At 36.0% G+C, this 20693-nt stretch overlaps 1 protein-coding gene across 2 annotated transcripts in view; it reads right to left on the bottom strand.

Annotated features, from left to right (window-relative positions):
- Positions 1-20693, bottom strand: part of NOL10 (nucleolar protein 10) — a 108459-nt gene that overhangs the window by 29779 nt on the left and 57987 nt on the right. For both annotated transcript variants that reach the window (XM_036751965.1, XM_036751966.1), the window contains one exon: positions 4173-4299. In XM_036751965.1, the coding sequence (XP_036607860.1) occupies positions 4173-4299 (127 nt within the window). The remainder of the gene's footprint in view (positions 1-4172; positions 4300-20693) is intronic.

Below are 20693 nucleotides of genomic sequence, written 5' to 3'. Positions count from 1 at the left end.
TTAATGATGTATTTCAAAACCTGTTCTACTCAGATGGAATAATATCACACCTTGGTAGCACAGGTAACTGTTCTTCACACATAACTTTTTCTTTTTAAATGCCAATGTGCTGAAATGCAAGTATTTCCTCAAAAATAAAAACCTTAAAATATTAACTATTAAAAGTAACAGAATTAGAGAAGATTCTGGGAAGATGGCAGAGTAGGTAAGAAAATTCCAAGCTCTCAGGATTTTCCTCCACAAAAAGAGATAAAACAGGGCCTCTGGGCTAACACAGAGCAGTAAAAACATATAAGAGAAGGGGCAGAATGGGGGTCCTCCTGGGACAATCAGAGAAGATCTGAAGTAAACACTTCCAGGCTAGTGATGCCCTAAAAGACAAGCAGTGAGCCCTGGAGTGAGCTGGGTTTAGAGGCTGCCTCAGCCCAGCCACAGGAAATTTTACCCTGGGGACAGTGAAGGAAGTTGGACATCCGAACCGGGAAAGATTGGAGAAGATTGAGGGAACCTCTGCTGAAAAGGAACTCTACCCCCAGCCCTAGCTGTGCGGAAGAGATGCTGCCAGTGGCAAGAAGAAACCAGCACAGGGCTGGCGAGTGCAGAAGCAGTGTGGCAGGGACACCACTGGCTGTGGGCACTTACAGGAGACTGGAGGTTTTGGTTTGGGTTCAAGGTCAGAGAGGAGGACTGATGGAGGATCTGAGGACAGAGGCACCATCCCCTACACCCCAGGACTAGGGGTGATTACAAAAATTAACCTAGTACCAAAAAAAAAAAAAATACACAGGCAAGGGAGAAAGAATCCAAACACAGAGAGTTACTATGGAAATAGACAAGACCAGCGTTCATCTTCAGAGGAAGATACTGAAGCAAAGAAACACTTTTCTACCCCAAAGAGTAATGTCAAACAGTCACTTTTATATTTCCAGAATTATAGAAATAGAATACAATTCATAGAAGAACTTACAGAAGATTTTAAAATCTAATGAAAGAGATTGAGGAAGAACAAAAAAAAATCCAAGAAAAATAAGAAGATTATGAAAAAAAAGTCAACCAATTAGAAAAGGAGATCCAGAAACTTAAGAAAATGACTCCTTGAAAATCAGAACTGGGCAAGGGGAAGCCAGCTAAGGTATGAGATCAAGAAATACTAAAAGCAAAATATAAAGAATAAAAAAAACTGAAGAGAATGTGAAACATCTCATAAGGAAAACAACTGATCTAGAGAACAGATCAAGAAGAGAAAACAAGAATAATTGGACTACCTGAAAGCTATGATCAAAAAAAGAATCTTGGTACCATAAGACAAGAAATAATTAAAGAAAATTGTCCTGAAGCATTAGAACAAGGTGGGGAAGTAGAAATAGAAAAAAAAAAAAAAACCCACCCATTACCACCTGAAAGAGATTCTACGAGGAAAACCCACAGGAATACTAGTCAAATTCTGAAACCCCCAGCTCAAGGATAAACTATTACAAACAAGAAAAAAAAAATTTAGATATGGAAGTGCCACAATTAGAATCACACAAGACCTAGCAGCAGCAACACTAAAAGACCACAGGTCTTGGAACACAATATATGAAAGAGCAAAAGAACTGGGCCTCCACCTGAAAACACCATACCCGGCAAACCTAAGTGTAATTATGAATGGGAAGAAAAAAAAAAAAGGACATTTAATGAATCGTCAGACTTTCAGGACTTTGTTAAAAAAGCAAAACAAAACAAACAAACAAAAAAAAACAAAAAAAACCCCAGAACTGAACTTAGAAGATCTGACATACAAGAAATCAAGAGAAACATAAGGTATATACCAAAGACCCATTACAAGGGACTCAATAAGGACAGACTGTTTACCTTTTACATATGTAAAATATAAAAAGGATGGCTAAGATTGTTATTAGTAATTGGATAGTCCCTAAGAAAGATTGGGGTAGATGTGAGCATATGACTTCAAAAATGTAAAACCATTCAAAAACAGCTAAAAAGAGTAACTATCTTATACAAATGAGGTACAAGAGGAAGAATCAATAAAGAGGAATGAGATGGGAGAGAAGGGTTGTTAGTTCTGGAAACCTACCTTCATCGGGAATAGGTTCAAGAGGGAACAATGTATATACATCTAGAAAAGTATAAAAGTCTGCTAAATTTAGAAAGAAATAAATCACTAAGCAGATAGGCAGGGGGGAGGATAAGGGAGAGAGCTTTAGAGGGGAAGCTGAGGGGATAGGTTAAAAGAAGATATAGAAGGGTGCTTAAATTAATGGGAATGGCAGGGTAAGGAAGGGAGGGATCTTTAGAGGGGAAGTTGAGGGAATAGGTCAAAGGGGTATAGAGTTATGTTTAGATATATGGAAATGGGAGAGTAAGGGAAGGATTGTTGGAGGGAGGGTAGATTAAGCAATAGGAGGGCAAAGTAGTAGGCAGAAGTAGAGAAGTCAGGAGGGACAGGAAATAAGAGATATGTACAAACATAGCAACAAAAATCAGAAGTAGAATGTCTTAGGCAAAGTATATGTTTATGTATATATGTGTATATATGTATATGTGTAAGTATATATCAGTATCTATATGAAAATATATCCATGCTTAATTGTAGCCTGGGGGATGGGGGTAAAGGAAGAACAAAGTAAAAAGTGTACAGCAGAGAACAAAAGAAAACCTACAAGGAAGCAAAGAAAAGATGGACAGCTTTCAACATAACATGCAGTATTTAATATACAGGCTTTCTTGAAATGGAAATTTATTGCTATATATTTCGAATCCTCTCTCACGTTCTGCTGTACACATGACATGTTTTTTCTTTTCTTATATTAGTTTTAATATTTAAATTTTATAATGTTTCTTTTTCTTTTCTTATTATCTATTTAAGTTTTAGTATTGAAGTCTAAAATTAAAAAAAGAATAGGGAAAAAAGTAATAGAATTATAGGAATATATAATCTTAAGAGTTGAAAAAGATCTCAGAGGTAAGTTCAACCTTCAAAGCAAAGATATCTTCTACAACAGATGTCAAATATGTGGTCCACAACACTGCTTAGTATGGGCTGATTTGAATCAGATTAAAATATAATTGGGAAATACTTAAAATAAATGAAATTACAATAAAACATAGATAACAGTAACATGTGGTTTTCTAAGTCAATACATAGCCTTTAGGGATCCTTGTGTATGGTTTTGTGACCTCTTTTCTATTTGAGTTTAACATCATTGGTCTAAAGTATCTGAGAAGTATCATCTAGAATCAGCCTGAACACTTCTAATGAATAAAAAGGAACTCACTTCACACACAGCTCTAATTGTCAGGGAGTTCAACCTAATACAATGAAAAAGTTTTCTTTTCTACAACTTCTATTCAAACAGGTATCCAATGGCACTGCTGATAACCTCTAGGACTTTTGGTCTACTCTCATCACTATGAAGTAAGTACAAAAATTATAACTAATTTTTGATACTCTTAGTATGAAGAAATATTTAATGCAATGCTTGCTAACTCCTCCCATTACTGAATCCTAACTGGTACCTCAGGAATGAAATGAAACTCAGCTTCAGTAGAACCAGAAGAACAGTGTATCGTGACCATAATGACATAAAAAAAATAATACAATAATAATATAACAAATGATGTGAATGAAAACAACATTAGAAGAATTCTCTGACCACTTCAGTAACCAACAGTGGCTTCAGATGACTTAATGGTTAAACATGCTTCCCACCTATCAACAAAGGCATGGCAGACAATGGATATAGAAGAAGTCACATTCATGTTTTGAGACCCAGCTAATGTGTTCATTTGTTTTCATTAACTGTTGGGTTCTTCTGGGAGAGGAGTCATTGGGTAGTTGACAATGTATGTAAAAAAGAAAAGAGCATGAATGAAGCATCTTAAGAATAAACAAAAATATTAGCTGCAGCTATTAAATGTGATTTCAAAAAAGTCAGATTGACCTCCAGAGCCAGGTAGGAAAGTCGTTTCTGATGGTCTGCACCACTGCTCTTCTCCATTAGTAGAGATAATTGATGTGACTATTATCTATAAAGGAGAGCATATTATTTCAGCTGAGAATTACATCTATTCACTGCCCATATCAGAACATCAAGGAAGTATCAGTCATTACTTATATTTAAAATTAAAATAAAGGGAAAAAAAATTATGACCATAACATTTTTTTTTACCTAGATTGTCAAGATCTTTCCTGGTGACAAATTTATAATCATCATAAACTGTGCTTTCTGGATTCTCTTCTAATTCTTCAGTCAAGTTGTCTAAGAATGAACACCATCTAGGAGCAGGACCCAAAACCTGTGAGTATACATTACAGTAAGGTTAGATAACAGGCAGTTACTCTGATACTTAACAGAATCACCTATTCCAGTCAATGCAACAAAAATTTACTAAGTGCCTAAACATGGGGTGCAGGTTGTTGCAACAATCCGGCCAGCAGCTGTTGTGGGGGTGAAAAACCAACACAGGCCCAACAACAAGAACGATGCAAGCCCAGGTTCTTTTGATCTGCTTTACTAAGGAAAGCAACGTTAAGAGGGTTAACAATCTTATTTCAATCCAACATATAAATATCATTCACTTAGTTCAGGGGAAAAAGCCAGCACCTTGAACTTTAGAGCAAATACAAATTACAAACATATATTCATAAACAGACCAAATACAGCTCATAGTTACCAAGAAACCATCATCTGAATTCAGCCTGGAGGCCCTTAAATTGGCTGCTCAGAATCCCGCGCCTCCAGGAGTGAGAGCCTCCCGCAAATAGCTCTACTCTCTCTTTTTATACACTCTTTAGCCCGTCATCAAACTGTCATCTGCGCGACCAGAACTTAGGCTCCTACTATTGGCTCTGGTCTTAGCAACTCCCCTTAGGACCTTGAGGGCTTCACACCCATATAGGCTTAGCACCTAGTAGACAGGGGTTTGGGCCTGGGGTTTAGCACCTAGTAAGACTCAATTAAAGACACCCAACTTAATTGATATTACACATGTTTAAGTGCTTGGGGTACAAAGATAACAATTGGCACAGTTTCCTAACCTTACAGAATTTGCTACTGGTGGTGGGGGGGGGGGGGGGGAGACCAGGGAGAGAGAAGGCATTTTTACAAATACCTAGAAAAATGAAGTAGAATATAATGAAGAAACAGAAAAGGTTAAAAAAAATGTCATGAGATTTCTGAAGGGAGTAATCACTGATCTGAAAGGATAAACAAAAGCAATGTAGTACAATAGAAAGATTGGTAGAATGAAACACAGAGTGCTGGGGTTCAAATCCTGGCTCTGGCACTTCCTACCTGTGGGAAGGTGGGCAAGTCATGTCACCTTCATCTGTAAAATGAGGGGACTGAACTAGATGACCTCAGAGGTCCCTTCCAGTCCTAGATGGGCAACCCTGTGGTGCTTCATGGAAGAGGCAGCACCCAAGCTGGGTCATGAAAGACAAGAAAGATCCATGGGTGTGAGGAAGCACACGAACAAATGCTATGAGGTGGGAGAATGCTGGATAAGTGCAAGAGCCATTTGGTAAGTCCAGGTGAGCATAAACAGAGCTCCAACTGACTGGAGCCAGAATGTGGAGGGCCTTGATTACCAATCTAAGGAATTTTTATTTTATTTATATAAGAAATAAGAAGCCACTAAAAGCACTGGAGCAAAGAACTGACATGATCAGAACTATGCTTTGGGAAATTTATTTTGGCAGCCATTTCAAGGATGACTGGAAAGGGGAGAGACTAGAAGCTAGACTACTGCAATGATCCAGGTGATAAATAAAGAGAACCTGAAATAGGGCAGTGGCAATGGGAAAGGAATAAAGAGGGCAAAAAAAAGGAACCAAGGAGCTAGCACCAGCAGGATTCAGCATCAACTGAACATAGAGAAGTCTTTATTTTCATTATCCATTTGCCTTATTTTGGCTTCTATGATGCATCTTACCATTAGCAGTGCCACTAATGCATGAATTTCAGCCTGTAGAACTGGGGCTAAGTGATGGATCAATCCTATAACATTATTATTACTACTATTTATGGTAACTGCAAATGTAACTCTAATTTTCAGAGACTCTTCCTATGTAAAAGAAATTTTTATATTAAGTATGGTTTACTATAATCCTTGCTGCTTGCTGAGTTACTAGTTTTCTTTACAAGGCTACCTGGAGCCTTGTATATTTATTTGTCAGTTAGTCAATAAGCATTTAATAAGCACCTACTATGTGCTAGGCTCTGAGGATACAAAGCAAGGTGAAAAGTGATCATCATTCTTATGGCACTTACAGTCTAACGGAGTAGAGAACATACAAATAATTACGTACAGAGACAAGATACATGGAGGATAAAGTGGAGAAAGTCTTGGAGAAAGGCTTCTGGCAAAGGTGGGACTTTAGCTGAGATATGAAGGAAACCAGAGAAGCCAGGAGGCAGGTATGAGGAGAGAGAGCTCAGGCATAGGGGAAAGACAGAGAAAATACTCAAAAGTCTGGAGATGGACTGTCATGTGTGTGCCAAAAATGAAAAAAAAAAAAGATATTTTTTTCCTAATGTTTACAAAAAGTTATGCCCCTCTTTCTCTGCTCTAAGATAACAGCAGATTCTGTCAACCTACTTATTAGTATATAAACTGAGCAAAATGCCAATCCTAAAATAACCACTGCCTATGTATCAATCTTAGGTTAAATGCGGAAACCAGTCTATCAAATCCATCATTAGTTTGCCCCCAGACAAGGAGCACCCATATCTGGGTCTACTGAGTAGCATGAGTCAATAAAATATGAGTAAAGTACTGAGTATGACTAAATAAAGGACTGTCCACTACCTAGGCTCCTGTGCTCCAGCCAATTAACATTCAGAAAAGGCCACTAACTCATGAACACACCAGCTGATCAATTTGTACTCACGGGTCTTTAAGAACACTTGAGAAGTGAGGAGCCTCACTGATAAAGACTTATGTTAAAAGAGGGGCTTTTCCACTATATATCAGCAACAAGAGCAATCTAGCCTCAAACACAATTGCTGGAGAAGACAGAATACTAGGACATAGATATTTGTATTGTTGTGGGGAAAGCTTACATAGAACCAAAGAAAGCTGTAGGCCTGAGGAGTGTGTCCTTCACCTGGAGGTACCCAAGAGTCAGAAGCAGCATTCATACTCTGTAAGGACTCACTATGCATTCAAGCTATAATTCATCTCTGCAATAACTGCAGCTAGGTGGCACAGTGGATTGAGTGCAAGGCCTGGAGTCAGGAAGACTCATCTTTCTGAGTTCAAATCTGGCCTCAGACATTTAATAGCTATGAGACCCTGGGTAAGTCACTTAACCCAGTTTGCCTCAGTTCCTCATCTGCAAAATGAACTGGGGAAGGAAATGGCAAATGACTCCAATATCACAGCCAAGAAAACCCCAAATGGGGTCACAAAGAGTTGAACATGACTAAAACAAAAGAATGACAAAAAATACAATAAATGTCACTGGAATATAAATGAATTATGTGTTGGGTTTTGCTTTCACCATTTGGTGGTACAGAAGTATCAATTACCAGATAAGTATTCACTTACACACAATTAACTGCCAAATGTCAGGGAGTGGGCAAGAGAACGTGATCTCTTTGTCAACCCTTAGAATCAGTCCCAAAAATATAGAACAGGGATATAGAAAGAAAGAGGAATCCAAGATGCCACCAGGAGAGTGGGAACCTGAAAAAAACTACTCAAGTCAGTTATAGTACCCTAAATGCAGACAAAAGAATCCTCGATTTATATCAAGAGCACTTTGAAAAATAACAATGGTTTATACATAACAAAGCATGAGAGCAGTAAGAACTTACATTTATTTAATCATATTTTATGCTTAATAAAACAGTTTCACAAATACTATCTCAATAAATTCTCACAGCAATCCTATGAGATTGAGTGCAAAAAAAAAATTCTCATTTTACAATTCGCAGAATTATAATTTTAGATCTGGAAGAGGCCTCCCAGTCCATCTACCTCAACCCACTCACTCTATAGACGAAGAAACTGAGTGTCATGGAAGTTAAGTGATCTACCCAAAGTCAGGCAATGTCAAAACTGAGATTTGAACTCAGGATAAAAGAGGGACAAATAGGTGGCCTCCTGTTTTATTTAAATAACAACAAAATTAAATGACTTGCTGTCTGGAGTATAAAGAAAAACATTACCACACAGGATTTATTATTATCTCAACTGTCAACTCAGATGTTTGCTTCTTAAAGATTTGAAAGAATGAAGTTGGTTTCTAGAATTAAGATTAATATATTCCCATACTCACTGAAAACTACTCATAATACACACTTTAAGATAACAATGCAATTAAACAACTTGTTCTTTTAAGGTTTTTGAACTTACTAACATGACAAGTCTTCCACTAAAGTCCTACCCTATCACAGTGAGGAGATGAAAGAAGATTCTCAAAGAATATGTCAAAAGAGTACAAGGTGTGTCAGGTTCAACTAAGCTAGAAAGGCTTTCATTACATGGTTATGATGTCCACCGTCTAAGATCAAGGACCTGTCTCTGGTTAGATAAGGAAATGCTTAACACCAGAAGGGGTTGGCCATAAATGGATGATTTTTTTTCCCCAGTGACAGTAATTCATGAAGACCTTCTACTAAGGTGTGGAGGAGCTCAGAACTATGATAGTGGAGGAGTTACCCCATACTGATAAAATCAGATAGCTCTCATAAAATGCCACATTTAAAATAATACATTAACAATATCAATAAAGTATTTCAAAAGCATATGGAAGAAAAAAGTTCAGAGGGGGACACACAAAAAGGGCAATTTTGCTATGAGCATTTAAAATTTTTAAATTCAACTTTTAAAAAACTTTGTAATGGAAGTTCATGGTTTCATATATAAATCCTTTTTTTGTTGTTGTTCTTTATATACTAAAACATTCGTGTTGGCTGATGATTATAAAGTTCAAAAGAACAAATAAAATTTAAATTTGGAAAAGTTAATAGTTGGAATCATCTTCAAATATTCCAGTAAAGCCTACCACTTGACACAGAAGCATGCATATCACAAATGTACTATATTGCACCTCCTCCCCCAAAAAAGTATAAATAAAGAAGCCAGGCTCATTTGTTTTTCTGCCGGGTAATATTCACAATGAACCAAAATATTTAAGTTAATGATCTTTAACTAAATAATGAAAATGTTTTTCTCCCCTGCATTTTGATACAAAGCCCTTCCATCACGCAATCAGACTACTGAGAGAGAACACTTAGCCCAGTAGTTGTGCTAGTTAAATGGAAAAAGGTCACTACAGAGATCCTCCCTTCAGCATGAAGCTTTCAGCAGGAGGGAGGATGATGGACTTCAACAAAATGGAACTTTTTATGACTAGTTTCCTTTCCAGTTTTGGTACTAATCATTTAAATGAGAAAAACAAAAAATTACAATGGAAAGTGTAAATCTGTTACTCTTTAAAGGGTTCACTGTGGGTGGGGAGAGAGGGGGGAGAAATATAGTAATCACAACAAAAGAACAAAGAAAAGAAAATTCAACCCTGATAAATGAGAAGACAAAACCACAGCATTTTCGTAAGATATAATTTGATTATATTACCAACTTGGTATGGCAGAGATTTATTTTTCACAAGGGTCAACTGAGGAAAATTCTCAACCACCATTATCTTGAGGGAATTAAACACCATCCAATAAAGAAATTACATTTTTGTAAGAATGACCCCAAAGAAGACATGGCCCCAAAGAAGATATTTCTCTTCACTCCTCTGCAGAGTTAGGAAGTCCCTAGGAGTAGAACACTGTGTTTATTTTCAGATTTTTTTGATGTATTAATCAATTTTGCTGATTGTTTTTCCTTTTAAAAAATGCATTATGACTAACGTCGAAATATGTTTAATATAATTGTATGCGTATAGCCTATATCAGATTGCTTACCATCTTGGGGAAGGGGGAGGGGAGGGAGAAAAAAACCTGGAACTCAAAATCTTATAAAAGTGAATGTTGAAAACTATCTTTACATGTAATTGGAAAAAATAAAATACTATCAAGTGGGAAAAAAATGAAAAAAAATGCATTACATCGAGTAGGAAAGGGGGAGGGGAAGGGACACGGAGAAATTTAGGCAATGTAAAAACAAAAAATATCAATAATTTTTTAAAAAAAGAAAACACCTGTGTATATTAATTTATTGAACAGTGTTTAATACAAAATGAGAAACAGAAGAATGTCTAAATTCCTTTTCTATAAAATGTAGTACCGTTGAAAACATTTAAGACATTGGAATTTCTAAAAAGGTGGAAAAGTCTGTAAGTGCAAAGAGAATGGAATTGAAATTCACTAAATCACAATGAGGTCAAGTCTTCCAACTCCAAATTCAGTGTTCTGTTTAATCACTCACTGGAGGCAGCATAACATAAAGCAAAATAGCAGCAGTAGAGTTTTGAGTCAAAAGATTCAGAATCAAAATCTAGTTCAACTGCTTACTATCTATATGACTGTGGGCCAGGAAGGCCCTTCACATCTCCAGAGGTACTCTGCTGGGTTCTCAAAGAGTTAAATATAGTCCCTGCCCTCCCTGTATACAGCTTACAATTTGGTCAGGTAAAAAAAAATCAAACTAACTGGTAAAAATAATATCAGATTGTTATGGGAAACATCACTCTGGGTTACTGGGATCTGGAAAAACTTTGTAAAGGAGATAAGGACTGAGTTGAGAGACAGGTAGTCCTTGGAGAGCAGAAGAATAAAGTAGGGGGTGGGCAGGCATTCTAGGGTTAGGGAACAACATGAATAAAGAGAAGAAAATATATGACACAGTGAAAAAGTATGAAAGATCACCCAGTTACAAAAACAGACACACATGCTGCTTCTGATCAACTCTAACGCATCACTATAAGATTTTTTTTATAGACTGGTTCCCTGACAATCACTAACTTCATACATTTATAAACAAACCCAAATGGTCCATTGCCTACCATTGCACCACACAGGGAGCATTAGTTTGTTCCATGGTTTTTGAAAGATCTGGACAGGTATTGTGGATAAAAGTAACCTCTTTTTTCTTAAATAAATATACCAGAACCTTGTCACAACACTATGGATGAGAACTGCATTTACGTTATCTTTCTTAGAGCTCATCCAAAGGAGATTAATGAGGAGAGAAGGCTATTTATTGAAAAACTTCATTCTAAGGAAGCTTCCTCCACACAGATGTGACAAAAATCCTGAAGGGAACATTAAAGTTTTGCTCTAGTATACCTACTGACTTCTATTTGAAGACGAGAACACTATAATATCACCTTCAATCATCTTTTAAATATTTGACTTCATTAAAATCAATAATTTTCTTAAACAGTACCATTATACTTCATTTTAAGGGATTAACTGAGCATTTTAATAGAACCCTTTTTAATGAAATAGTTAATGGAAATGTTTTCAATTATTTCCCGAGAGACAGGCTTCAGGCTGCAATAAATAATAATCTCTCAAATCATATTTCTGGTTGTTAAATTTTACAGGATGAAATGTTTCCATCAAAAACAAAATGACATTTAGGGAGCTGGTTTCATTTATCACCTTTTCCTATTTCCCTTTTAAAGAGAAAAATATCAGAGCAACCTTAATGAAGCTGAAATTAAAGATTAGATCCACAAAATGTACAATTAAAATGTTTCAAAGGGGCCAAGAGAAGTGGTTTAATCAATAAGAGACTTGGCACACTTCTCCAATCTCTATTCTAACTCCTTAAAGTTTGTAATACTAATTAATACATTAAAAAAAGCCACTGATACTGGGCCAGAATAGATACATAGCCTTGAACTAACCTTCTCAAGGCAGGGCATTTCAGTTTTTGGATCACCAAACACAAAGTAAGCTATGACTATAAGTATACTGGCTTTTCTGCATCTAGGGTCAACATTTTTATGATTTTGTTAGAGATTTTATTCTGATAGAAAACGCAGTGAGTGCTCTGGTCCTTTTCTTTTACAGAATGGATCTCAATGTGGTGGGGGAGGGGGGTGTAGGGTGTGTATGTAAATCAGCAAAACAACTCTGATTTAAATTTCTGCCCTTAATGGTCCAATCACTGAATCAACATTTTGTACATTTTAAAGAACTAAAAAGTAATCACTTAAATTACTCAAAAGATAAATTGTATCACCCCTTTAATGACAATGCTACCACTACCACCAATTACCACATTAGGTCCATCCAGACTTAAAACAATCTACAACTATCAACAAGCTGTATGCAAGGTTTTCATCTCAAATGCAGCCAAGGATCATAATCATGAATTAATTCACCCAAGCAGAACAACTAATTTAAAGGTACATGAAAATACATGCCACAAGTGTCTGATTAGGATCTGTCTCCAAGATCAGAATCTGTCTCACATTTTTACAAGTCAAAATTCATACAAATCTTCCAATGGAGAAAATGGCCTGGAGGTTCTCAACTGGTTAAGAGGAGCAAAACTGCAACATAAATGCTATATTTTGTCAATAATATATTGTTAACAAAGAAACAAAATAAAAATAGATAAAAATTCTAAAGAAACAGAATTATTATCATTTTCCCATTACTTATAACACTATTCCATGACACTACACGAGGCAGCTAGGTGGGCACTGTACTTGAAGTCAGAGGATTCAATTTCAAATTCTGACTCAAGACATTTAATAGCTATGTGACCACAGGCAAATCACATAACCTGTCTCAGCCTCAGTTTTCTTCATCTATAAAATGAAGGGTTTCGAATCAGTGGCCTATAAGAGCCTATCTACCTCTAAATCTATGATACTATGACACAGGAATTTCATGACTTTGCCCATTATTAATACAGATAATAAAGAGTGGTCATAACACCAAATATGAAAAATATGAAAAAAACAACCTTAGGTTACTTAGGTCTTTTTAAACAAATCAAATCAAATTTTTACTAACAAAGACTTGTCAAACTCATCACTGCTTTAAAATTTATTTTTCTAATCTAAAATGCTTGAAAAAATAAATTAACTTTGAGGTATGCACGGAAAAAAATTGAATAGTAAGTTTCAACAGGCTCAAATTAGTATAAATAGAAATACCCTTCAGTGAGCTACATTATTTTTCAGAAAAATCATAACAAATAGGTCAAAAATTTATGGCTTTAAATATACTGAACTAAACCATCCACAATGGTCAAACAAAAATGATGAAACATGCTTTACTAAAATGAGATGTGGTTTTGGACAGATAGTCTATTGAAATAGTACATTAAATTAAAAAAACAAACAGCCTACTATGCAAAAGCCACTGTGTCAGGCTCTAAGGATATAAAGACAAGAAAAAATAGCCTCAGTACTCAAAATATTTATATTCCATTGGGGAGACGGGAGGTTACAACAGAATATGTACAAAGCAAAATAAATACATGGTAATTTAGGGGAGAACATTAAGAACATTAGTGCGCACGCACACACACACACAGTATCAGTAGAAAGAGTGAGACAACAAGGCAAGAGAGCAAGGGGGTGGGGGAGAAGGGAGACAGGCAACTAGGTGTTAAAATAGAGTTCTAGACCTAGAGTCCATGAGACCTGAGTTAAAATGTGGCCTCAGACACTTTATTAGCTATGTGGCCCTAGGCAAATAACTTCACCTCTATCTCAGTTTCCTCATCTATAAAATAAGGATAATAAGAGCAGCTACTTCCCAAGATTGTTGTGAGAATTAGAGATATTTTTAAGTGCTCTGTATCACTTAGAGCACTATATAAATGCTGGCTATTATGATACTGACTAAAAATTTAATAGGAAGAAAAGAGAAAGCTAAATTATGTGTTTCTATTGAAGAATCAAAATTGCAAATGATCCAAAGGGTAAAGGATAGGCATATGATTCATTTAACAAGGCCAGTGCCTATTATCAAATACGAATCTGCACATGATTTCTATTAAAAAATACGTATGACCTGTTATATAGCAAACGTAAGGGATCACAACGGGACAGTAGAATGCAAGTTCCTTGAGGCCAAACTAGAACCTAAGAGATGCTTAATAAATGTTTGCTGAGTTGAATTGCAGAACAATCCAAATGCTGCCTTGGCATACATGATACAATTTTTAAAACCAGGGCAGATCTCTAGTAGGCTGGGTAACACCTCTAAGAATCCTTCTCATTCATCTAAAATCACACAGCTGTCACGGCCTCCGTACAACCATCCTTCCCTCCTCGGATTGTCCTAGATTTATGGTTGTCTCCTTGGTGTCTTTTACTATGCACATGTTCTGTATTCTCCCAATATGATGAAAGCTCCATGAAGGCAAGGATTATACCATTTTTGCCTTCTCATTCCCAGCACGGTTCCTTGACCGTGGCAGACACAGAATAAATGTTTGCCAAATTGACTGTAACTTATGTAAACGTTCCTCAAAGCCCAACATTCTGCGCCGTAACCACAAGGTGCTAAACAGACGTCTGTTGACCAATTAATGAAAAAAATAAGGTTGGATTATCTAATCTCTAATTATCTCTACAAAATATTAAGAATCCATGACATGTCATTCCCCAATAGATAACTGATCAAAGGATATGAACAAACAGTTGTCAAAAGAACTGAAAAGTATTGAACCACATGACAGAATGTTTCAAATCACTATTAAGAGAAATGCAAATCAAAACAACCCTAAGATTTTACCTCATACCCTGTACAATGTCAAAGACAATAAGAAATGGCAACAGTCAATCTCGGGAGTGTTTCTAGAATGATAGGCACAATCATACATTGTTGGCAGAACTGCGAAATAGAACAACCATTTTGGAAAGTAATTTGGAATTATACAAATAAAGTAACTTAAATGTCAATATCCTTTGAAGATATATTTATACCCTGATGAAGCCACGAATAAGAAATCTACATATATACCAAAATACTTAAAACAACACTTTTCATAATAGTGAAGAATTGGAAACAAAGTAGATGTCCATCAACTGGGGAATGGCTACACAAACTGTGGTACATGAATGTAAAGGAGAATTACAGTGCTATAAGAGATGATGGGTGACAAACACAGAGAAGCATGGAAGGATCCATATGACTGGTGCAGAACAAAGTAAACAGAGCCAAGAAAACAATATGCAGAGCACTTAACAACAACATAAAGAGAAAAAACAATGACACACCAAATATTCAAAATTGAATGTAACAGAACTATAAAGATCAAGCAGGAACTGAATGAAGAGCTATGAGAAGCCTTCTCCAACCCACCCCTCTGTGAAGGTCAGAGATCCACAGGTGTTTTTTATTACACATTTTTAGACTTTTCAATGTATTGATCAATTATGCTGATTTACTCTTTCTCTCTAAAAAACATTATTTCTTATATGGGATGGCTCTTTGGGAGGGGGGGGTATATTTGGGATAACTATGATGGTAAAAGAAACAACAGTCATCAATAAAAACTTATTTATAAAAAAATCTACAATGAATAGAAATTAGAAAACATTAATAATATTAACCCAGCAGTATGGTACAAGAGCATCAAATTTGGAATCAGAGGTGCTGGGCTTGGATACTGGCCCTGTTCCTTACCTACCTTTATGACCTTGGGCAAGTCCACTGAAGCTTATTAGGCCCCAGTTTCCTTATCAGTCAAACGAAGGGTTAGACCAGGTGACATCTAAACTTCTTAACTCCCTTTCAGCTCTACATCTATAATACCTTCATATTAACTATGCATTTTCAGAATACTGGGTCAAAATATTGATATTACTGTTCTTATATTGCTAAAACAAAAGAACACATTAACTGACCAACATTTTAATTATACAATACATTCATTAAACAGATTAGAAACTACAATGGGAGGGACTAGACTGTTGTTAACACCTGTTATGAAAGTACTGGTAACTTGATTATAAGGCACCATCATGGAACAGCTATGTAAACACTCATGTCACTAGCATATCACTTATTCTCAGGACGTTTTCAATGTAATTATAAAGCTAGTTCAGGCACAGAACTAGAATGCAAGGTAGCTTAGAGACCACAGCACAATTAAAAACTTTGCCCCAAGGTCATACAGGTAGCAAATGACAGGGAAATGATTTGATCCTAAGTCTTCTGACTCCAAATTCAATGTTCCTTTCACTATGCTGCCCCTCTCAACTAACCACTGGCAACCTTATCTCTAATTTTTTTCCCATCGATTGTATAGCCCATACCTCTCAGGTTTGAGAATTTCTTTTTACCCTTAAACAGAAAAATTCTTTGCACTGCCTTTCACAATTTTTTGAAAGAATTTTGGAAGATACGAAAAGAATTCCAACTTTTTTTTTCTCATACTGGCTAATACTGGCTAAAAAATGTCTTGCATACCTTTTCAAATTTTAACAGGTGCTGCTTAACAATAAACTAATGCAGAACCCAAAAGGGAAAAAAAAAACTGGGTGAGCCTGAGGGAGTGGTCATGTATTTAAGCATGTAATTTCATTTTCAACATAATTAGTTGTCTAATTGCATATCCAAGTTTACATGCACTTGCATGAGTAATTATGATTCATTTAAAGGTATTCAGCTTGTAATGCTTTGTTCTCTATTTCCTGAAATCAGATTAGCAAAGAACTAATTTGACTTCAAAATTATTTTCTAAAATTTCCTTCAAATATGTTTACATTTCGGCACTAGGAAAAAATATAGCCACCACAATCTTAGACTGATTTCATATACTAGAAAAGTGCTGAAATTAATATTAGAGAACTCAGAGGCTAAATCTCAGCACAGCCATTTATTTAGCTATGTAATTCCAGCAAAGTCACTTATTTTCTGTACATTTCAATTTCACATCCGTAAAATGAGAAAAATAATAAATATTTGCATTATCTACCTAACAGGGTTAGTTAAGTACTGAGAGAAGCATAAGACATAGTCCCTACTTTGAAGAGCTTAAAAATCTAGCTGAAGAGACCAAGCACAAAGAGATAAATAACACCAGTTTGCATTTAAGTAGGAGTCAAACTGTGGAGTTATGTCAAGCTACGAAGTTGGAATATTAGTTGGTAAACAATGGGGAACCAGACTTATGACATACTTAAAGGTTTATCTTCAGGTTAGTGAAACTGTAGCATTTAAGGTAGATAGGAAAAGGAAAATGAGAAAATAGTAAGGTAAGTATTACAAATATCTAAGAAAGAAATGGTGAGGACCTAAACTAGATAGCAGCAGTAAGAATGAGAAGAGTTAGGTAAAACAAACATCATGAAGGAAAGCCCAAGAAGATTTGCTGACAGATTAGGTAAAAGAAAGGAAAAATAGGACTCACAAGAGCCAAAGTGACTGGGAGAATAAAGGTAATATCAAAGGCATCTCTGTACACACAGGTACTTCCAAAAAAGATATGATGACCTGTATGACCATAGACAAGTCAATTTGCTTTCAGGGCCTCAGTTTCCCCACTTCTAAAATTAGAATTGGAATAAAAAAAGTTGTCTTCCAGCTCTAGATTCTATAATACTTTAAATACAGGGTAACAGTGGTTCAGAGATTCAGGCTAGTTATCAGGAAAGAGAGCAAGGATAAAGATGGAGAGAGTCTTCCGCATTGAGCTGAAACAATGAAGATTGAATGGGCTCTATAAAGGAAGTACTATAGAAACAAGTAGAAGACTGAGGACTAAACAGATGAGAGGAAAAAGTAGTCAGCAAAAGAAACAGCAGTGAGAACATTAAGGGGGGAAAAAGATGGTACAGTGTTATATTCCAAGAAGAAAAAGCTAGTCAGTTGTGCCAAGTGCAAGAGTTGTACATGTACAAAACTGACAAGTTTAGGTATGAGACTTCATTAGTCTTCCCTACCCTTTTAAGCTCCCTTTCTGAGCTTTCTTACGGTAGTAATCTTGTAACTAATAGTTATGTGTTTGCTATGGTTTATGAAATACAAAGGGGATATAAGAAAAATATAGTAAAATCTCATAAATATACAAAGGATATAATATGGGCTTTATCATGCCTGATCTAATAGATAACTGATAAGAAATAAACCTTTCTTGAATATTACTTCTCTAGACTATTGCCATTGAGACTAGAGAGGTCCTTAATACCAGTCAATAATCTGTTACAGATATAGGCAAAAAATTTATAAATACTTGAAATATCACATGGAATACTTGAAAAACTAGGAATATCACATGGAAATGACATATAAGATTTTATAAGTAAAATTGTACTTTAATTTATTACTGACCTAGAGGATAAAGGAAAACCTTTAAAATCGGGCAAATAAAGCATTAGGGTATTCTCAAATATAGTGTTTCAGGGTAGCATATGAACCCTTTATTTAAGCATAAAGATTAGATACAATGAACAAGGGGAAGAATAATCTTTAAAAACTCCTAATAATGCACATTTGTATAAAGTTTTAAGGCACACAAAGCACTTTCCTCACTGCTTTATAGGGCAGGTAGCACAAATATTATATAAGTTTTACAAATAAAGAAACTGGGACAAAGGTTAAATGAATGACTTGCCCAGGATAACATATTTAGACTCAAAAATAGATTCAAATCCAAATCTTCCGACTCCAAATTCAGCATTCTTCCCACTACACCACTGTTATGGACAATCTCTTGGGAAACAATTAAAAAGACACTGCTGGAACCAGGAAAATTATATCTTTTACGACGACTAAAGAAAAGTAAATGGGTGGGGGGAGGGGGGGACGGACCCAAATTGAATGCCATGTAATCCATTTTCCTCCCTTCACAACATAGATGAAGTGCTCTGGGTCTGGGATACTGCAGGATACTATCAGACACAGTCAAAGAGTTGGTTAGTTTTGCTTAGGTGCTATTTGTCTTATGTGTGAATTCTTCTCCTTAGAAAGGAAAGCATCAAATATAGCCTATGCTGGATCATTTAATCTACCAGAACTCAGTAAGCTGTACCAACTGAGCTACTGGGATAAAGTGATGCCACTGGAAAAAACACTCCTCACCTGACAACAGAAATTTTTATTCTCAACTCTGTAGTGTAATACTAGACTGTCGGGGACTTTAGAAACAAAACTCTGGAGCCAAGAAAGGGTGAGATTTGGCTCTCACCAACCCTTCTGAGTTCTGACCAACTAAAGCAAGCTCACAGCCATACAAAATATCCCAAGGCAAACTTCAATGATCTCTTTTTTGAAGTTCTGTAGCATGCACTTACTTGGTATATCTGTGGCACCCAACATAAGTTACCATCTACTATAATTTATCTTTCAAGGTTATCCTGTCTTCCTAACAAGAATAAAAGCTCTCTGAGGTCAGGAGTCTTATCTTTTCTTGATCTCTAGGACTTAGCAATATTCTCAATAAATGTTTGATGACAAAGATGACAACTACAATGATGATATGAATTCCACAAATTCAATGAGGGGCAAGCAGAAACCAAGCATATGCTATATCAATCCCCAATTCAGCAGTTAGATGAAGAATGACAGTAATTGAGCCTAATTAGATAAGAAACACTGAGTTAGAATCTCACTTCATTTTTTTCTAAATCTGAAATCTTCAGACTATCTTTTAGCAGACTTTGTTTTAAAAGATTCACACCTATTAATAAACCATCCTACATCCTTACTTCTCCAACAAAATGGATATACAAGTCTTCCTGCCCTGTTTCTTTTATCACTTAAAGTATATATTTTTTTAAATTTCTCTAAGTTTCATTTTCTAATGTTTCTTTTTTTTTTTTTGGAGGGGGGAAGGCAGGGCAATTGGGGCTAAGTGACTTGCCCAAGGTCACACAGTTAGTAAGTGTGTCAAGTGTTTGAGGCCACATTTGAACTCAGGTCCTCCTGACTCCAGGGCCGGTGTTCTACTCACTGCCCCACCTAGCTGCCCCCCTTAAAGTATATTTAAGAGGTGCTGGAATATCCAGGAAGTCTACTGGAGAGTGCTGTAACTTGTTTCCTGAAAATCCAACTCCTATATCCACTGTAGATTTAACTTTAAAAAAGGTTTTGGCAGAAGCAATCTTCTTCCCAAGGTGAGGACGTAATAATAATACTGAATGCCCAATATACTTTCCTGTTAACCCAAGAAAGCATAGAAAGAGGTATTCTACCAACTAAACTACTATAATTTAATCCAACAAAAATGCTAAATAACAAAGATATGACGGTCTCTCATAATAAAAATTATTTTAAGTATTACCCTAAGACCTCCAATTAAATGCACTATCCTTATTCCTATATATTTTGGTTTGTGGAAAAACAAAGCTTTGAACTTTAAGCCTGTATTTTACAGATGAGATAAAGAGTTTAATTAAAAATTATCAGCAAGTAACAAGATAGGTATGGAAAAAAACTGTTGAGCTAGTAAATGTATTTATTCTCTACCAGCTTTCAGGGAATTAGATACATATACCAATGAGAATGGGGAAGGACACTGAATCAGGAATCCTGAGCAGTCATCCTGGTGCTGTCACGACCACGGCCACAACCACGACCTGATTTGGGTCACATTGTTTCCCTTTTCTGGGCCTCAAATTTTTCTTCTGAATATGAGGGAGCTGGATTTGATGATTTTTTTTTAGGTTTCTTTTAGCCCTAAAATTCTGTGACTCAAGAATTACAGCTAGTCTGTTCCCTCCTGGAATGAAGTTCCATTTACATGAAGACAAAAGACAAATCGGACTTATTAAATTAAAATCACATTTGCTTGGAAGGGGGAAATAGAAAGTTCTT

Source organism: Trichosurus vulpecula, chromosome 3, assembly GCF_011100635.1.
Source record: "Trichosurus vulpecula isolate mTriVul1 chromosome 3, mTriVul1.pri, whole genome shotgun sequence".
Taxonomy (NCBI): domain Eukaryota; kingdom Metazoa; phylum Chordata; class Mammalia; order Diprotodontia; family Phalangeridae; genus Trichosurus; species Trichosurus vulpecula.
This window is presented reverse-complemented; position numbering and strand designations above follow the sequence as displayed.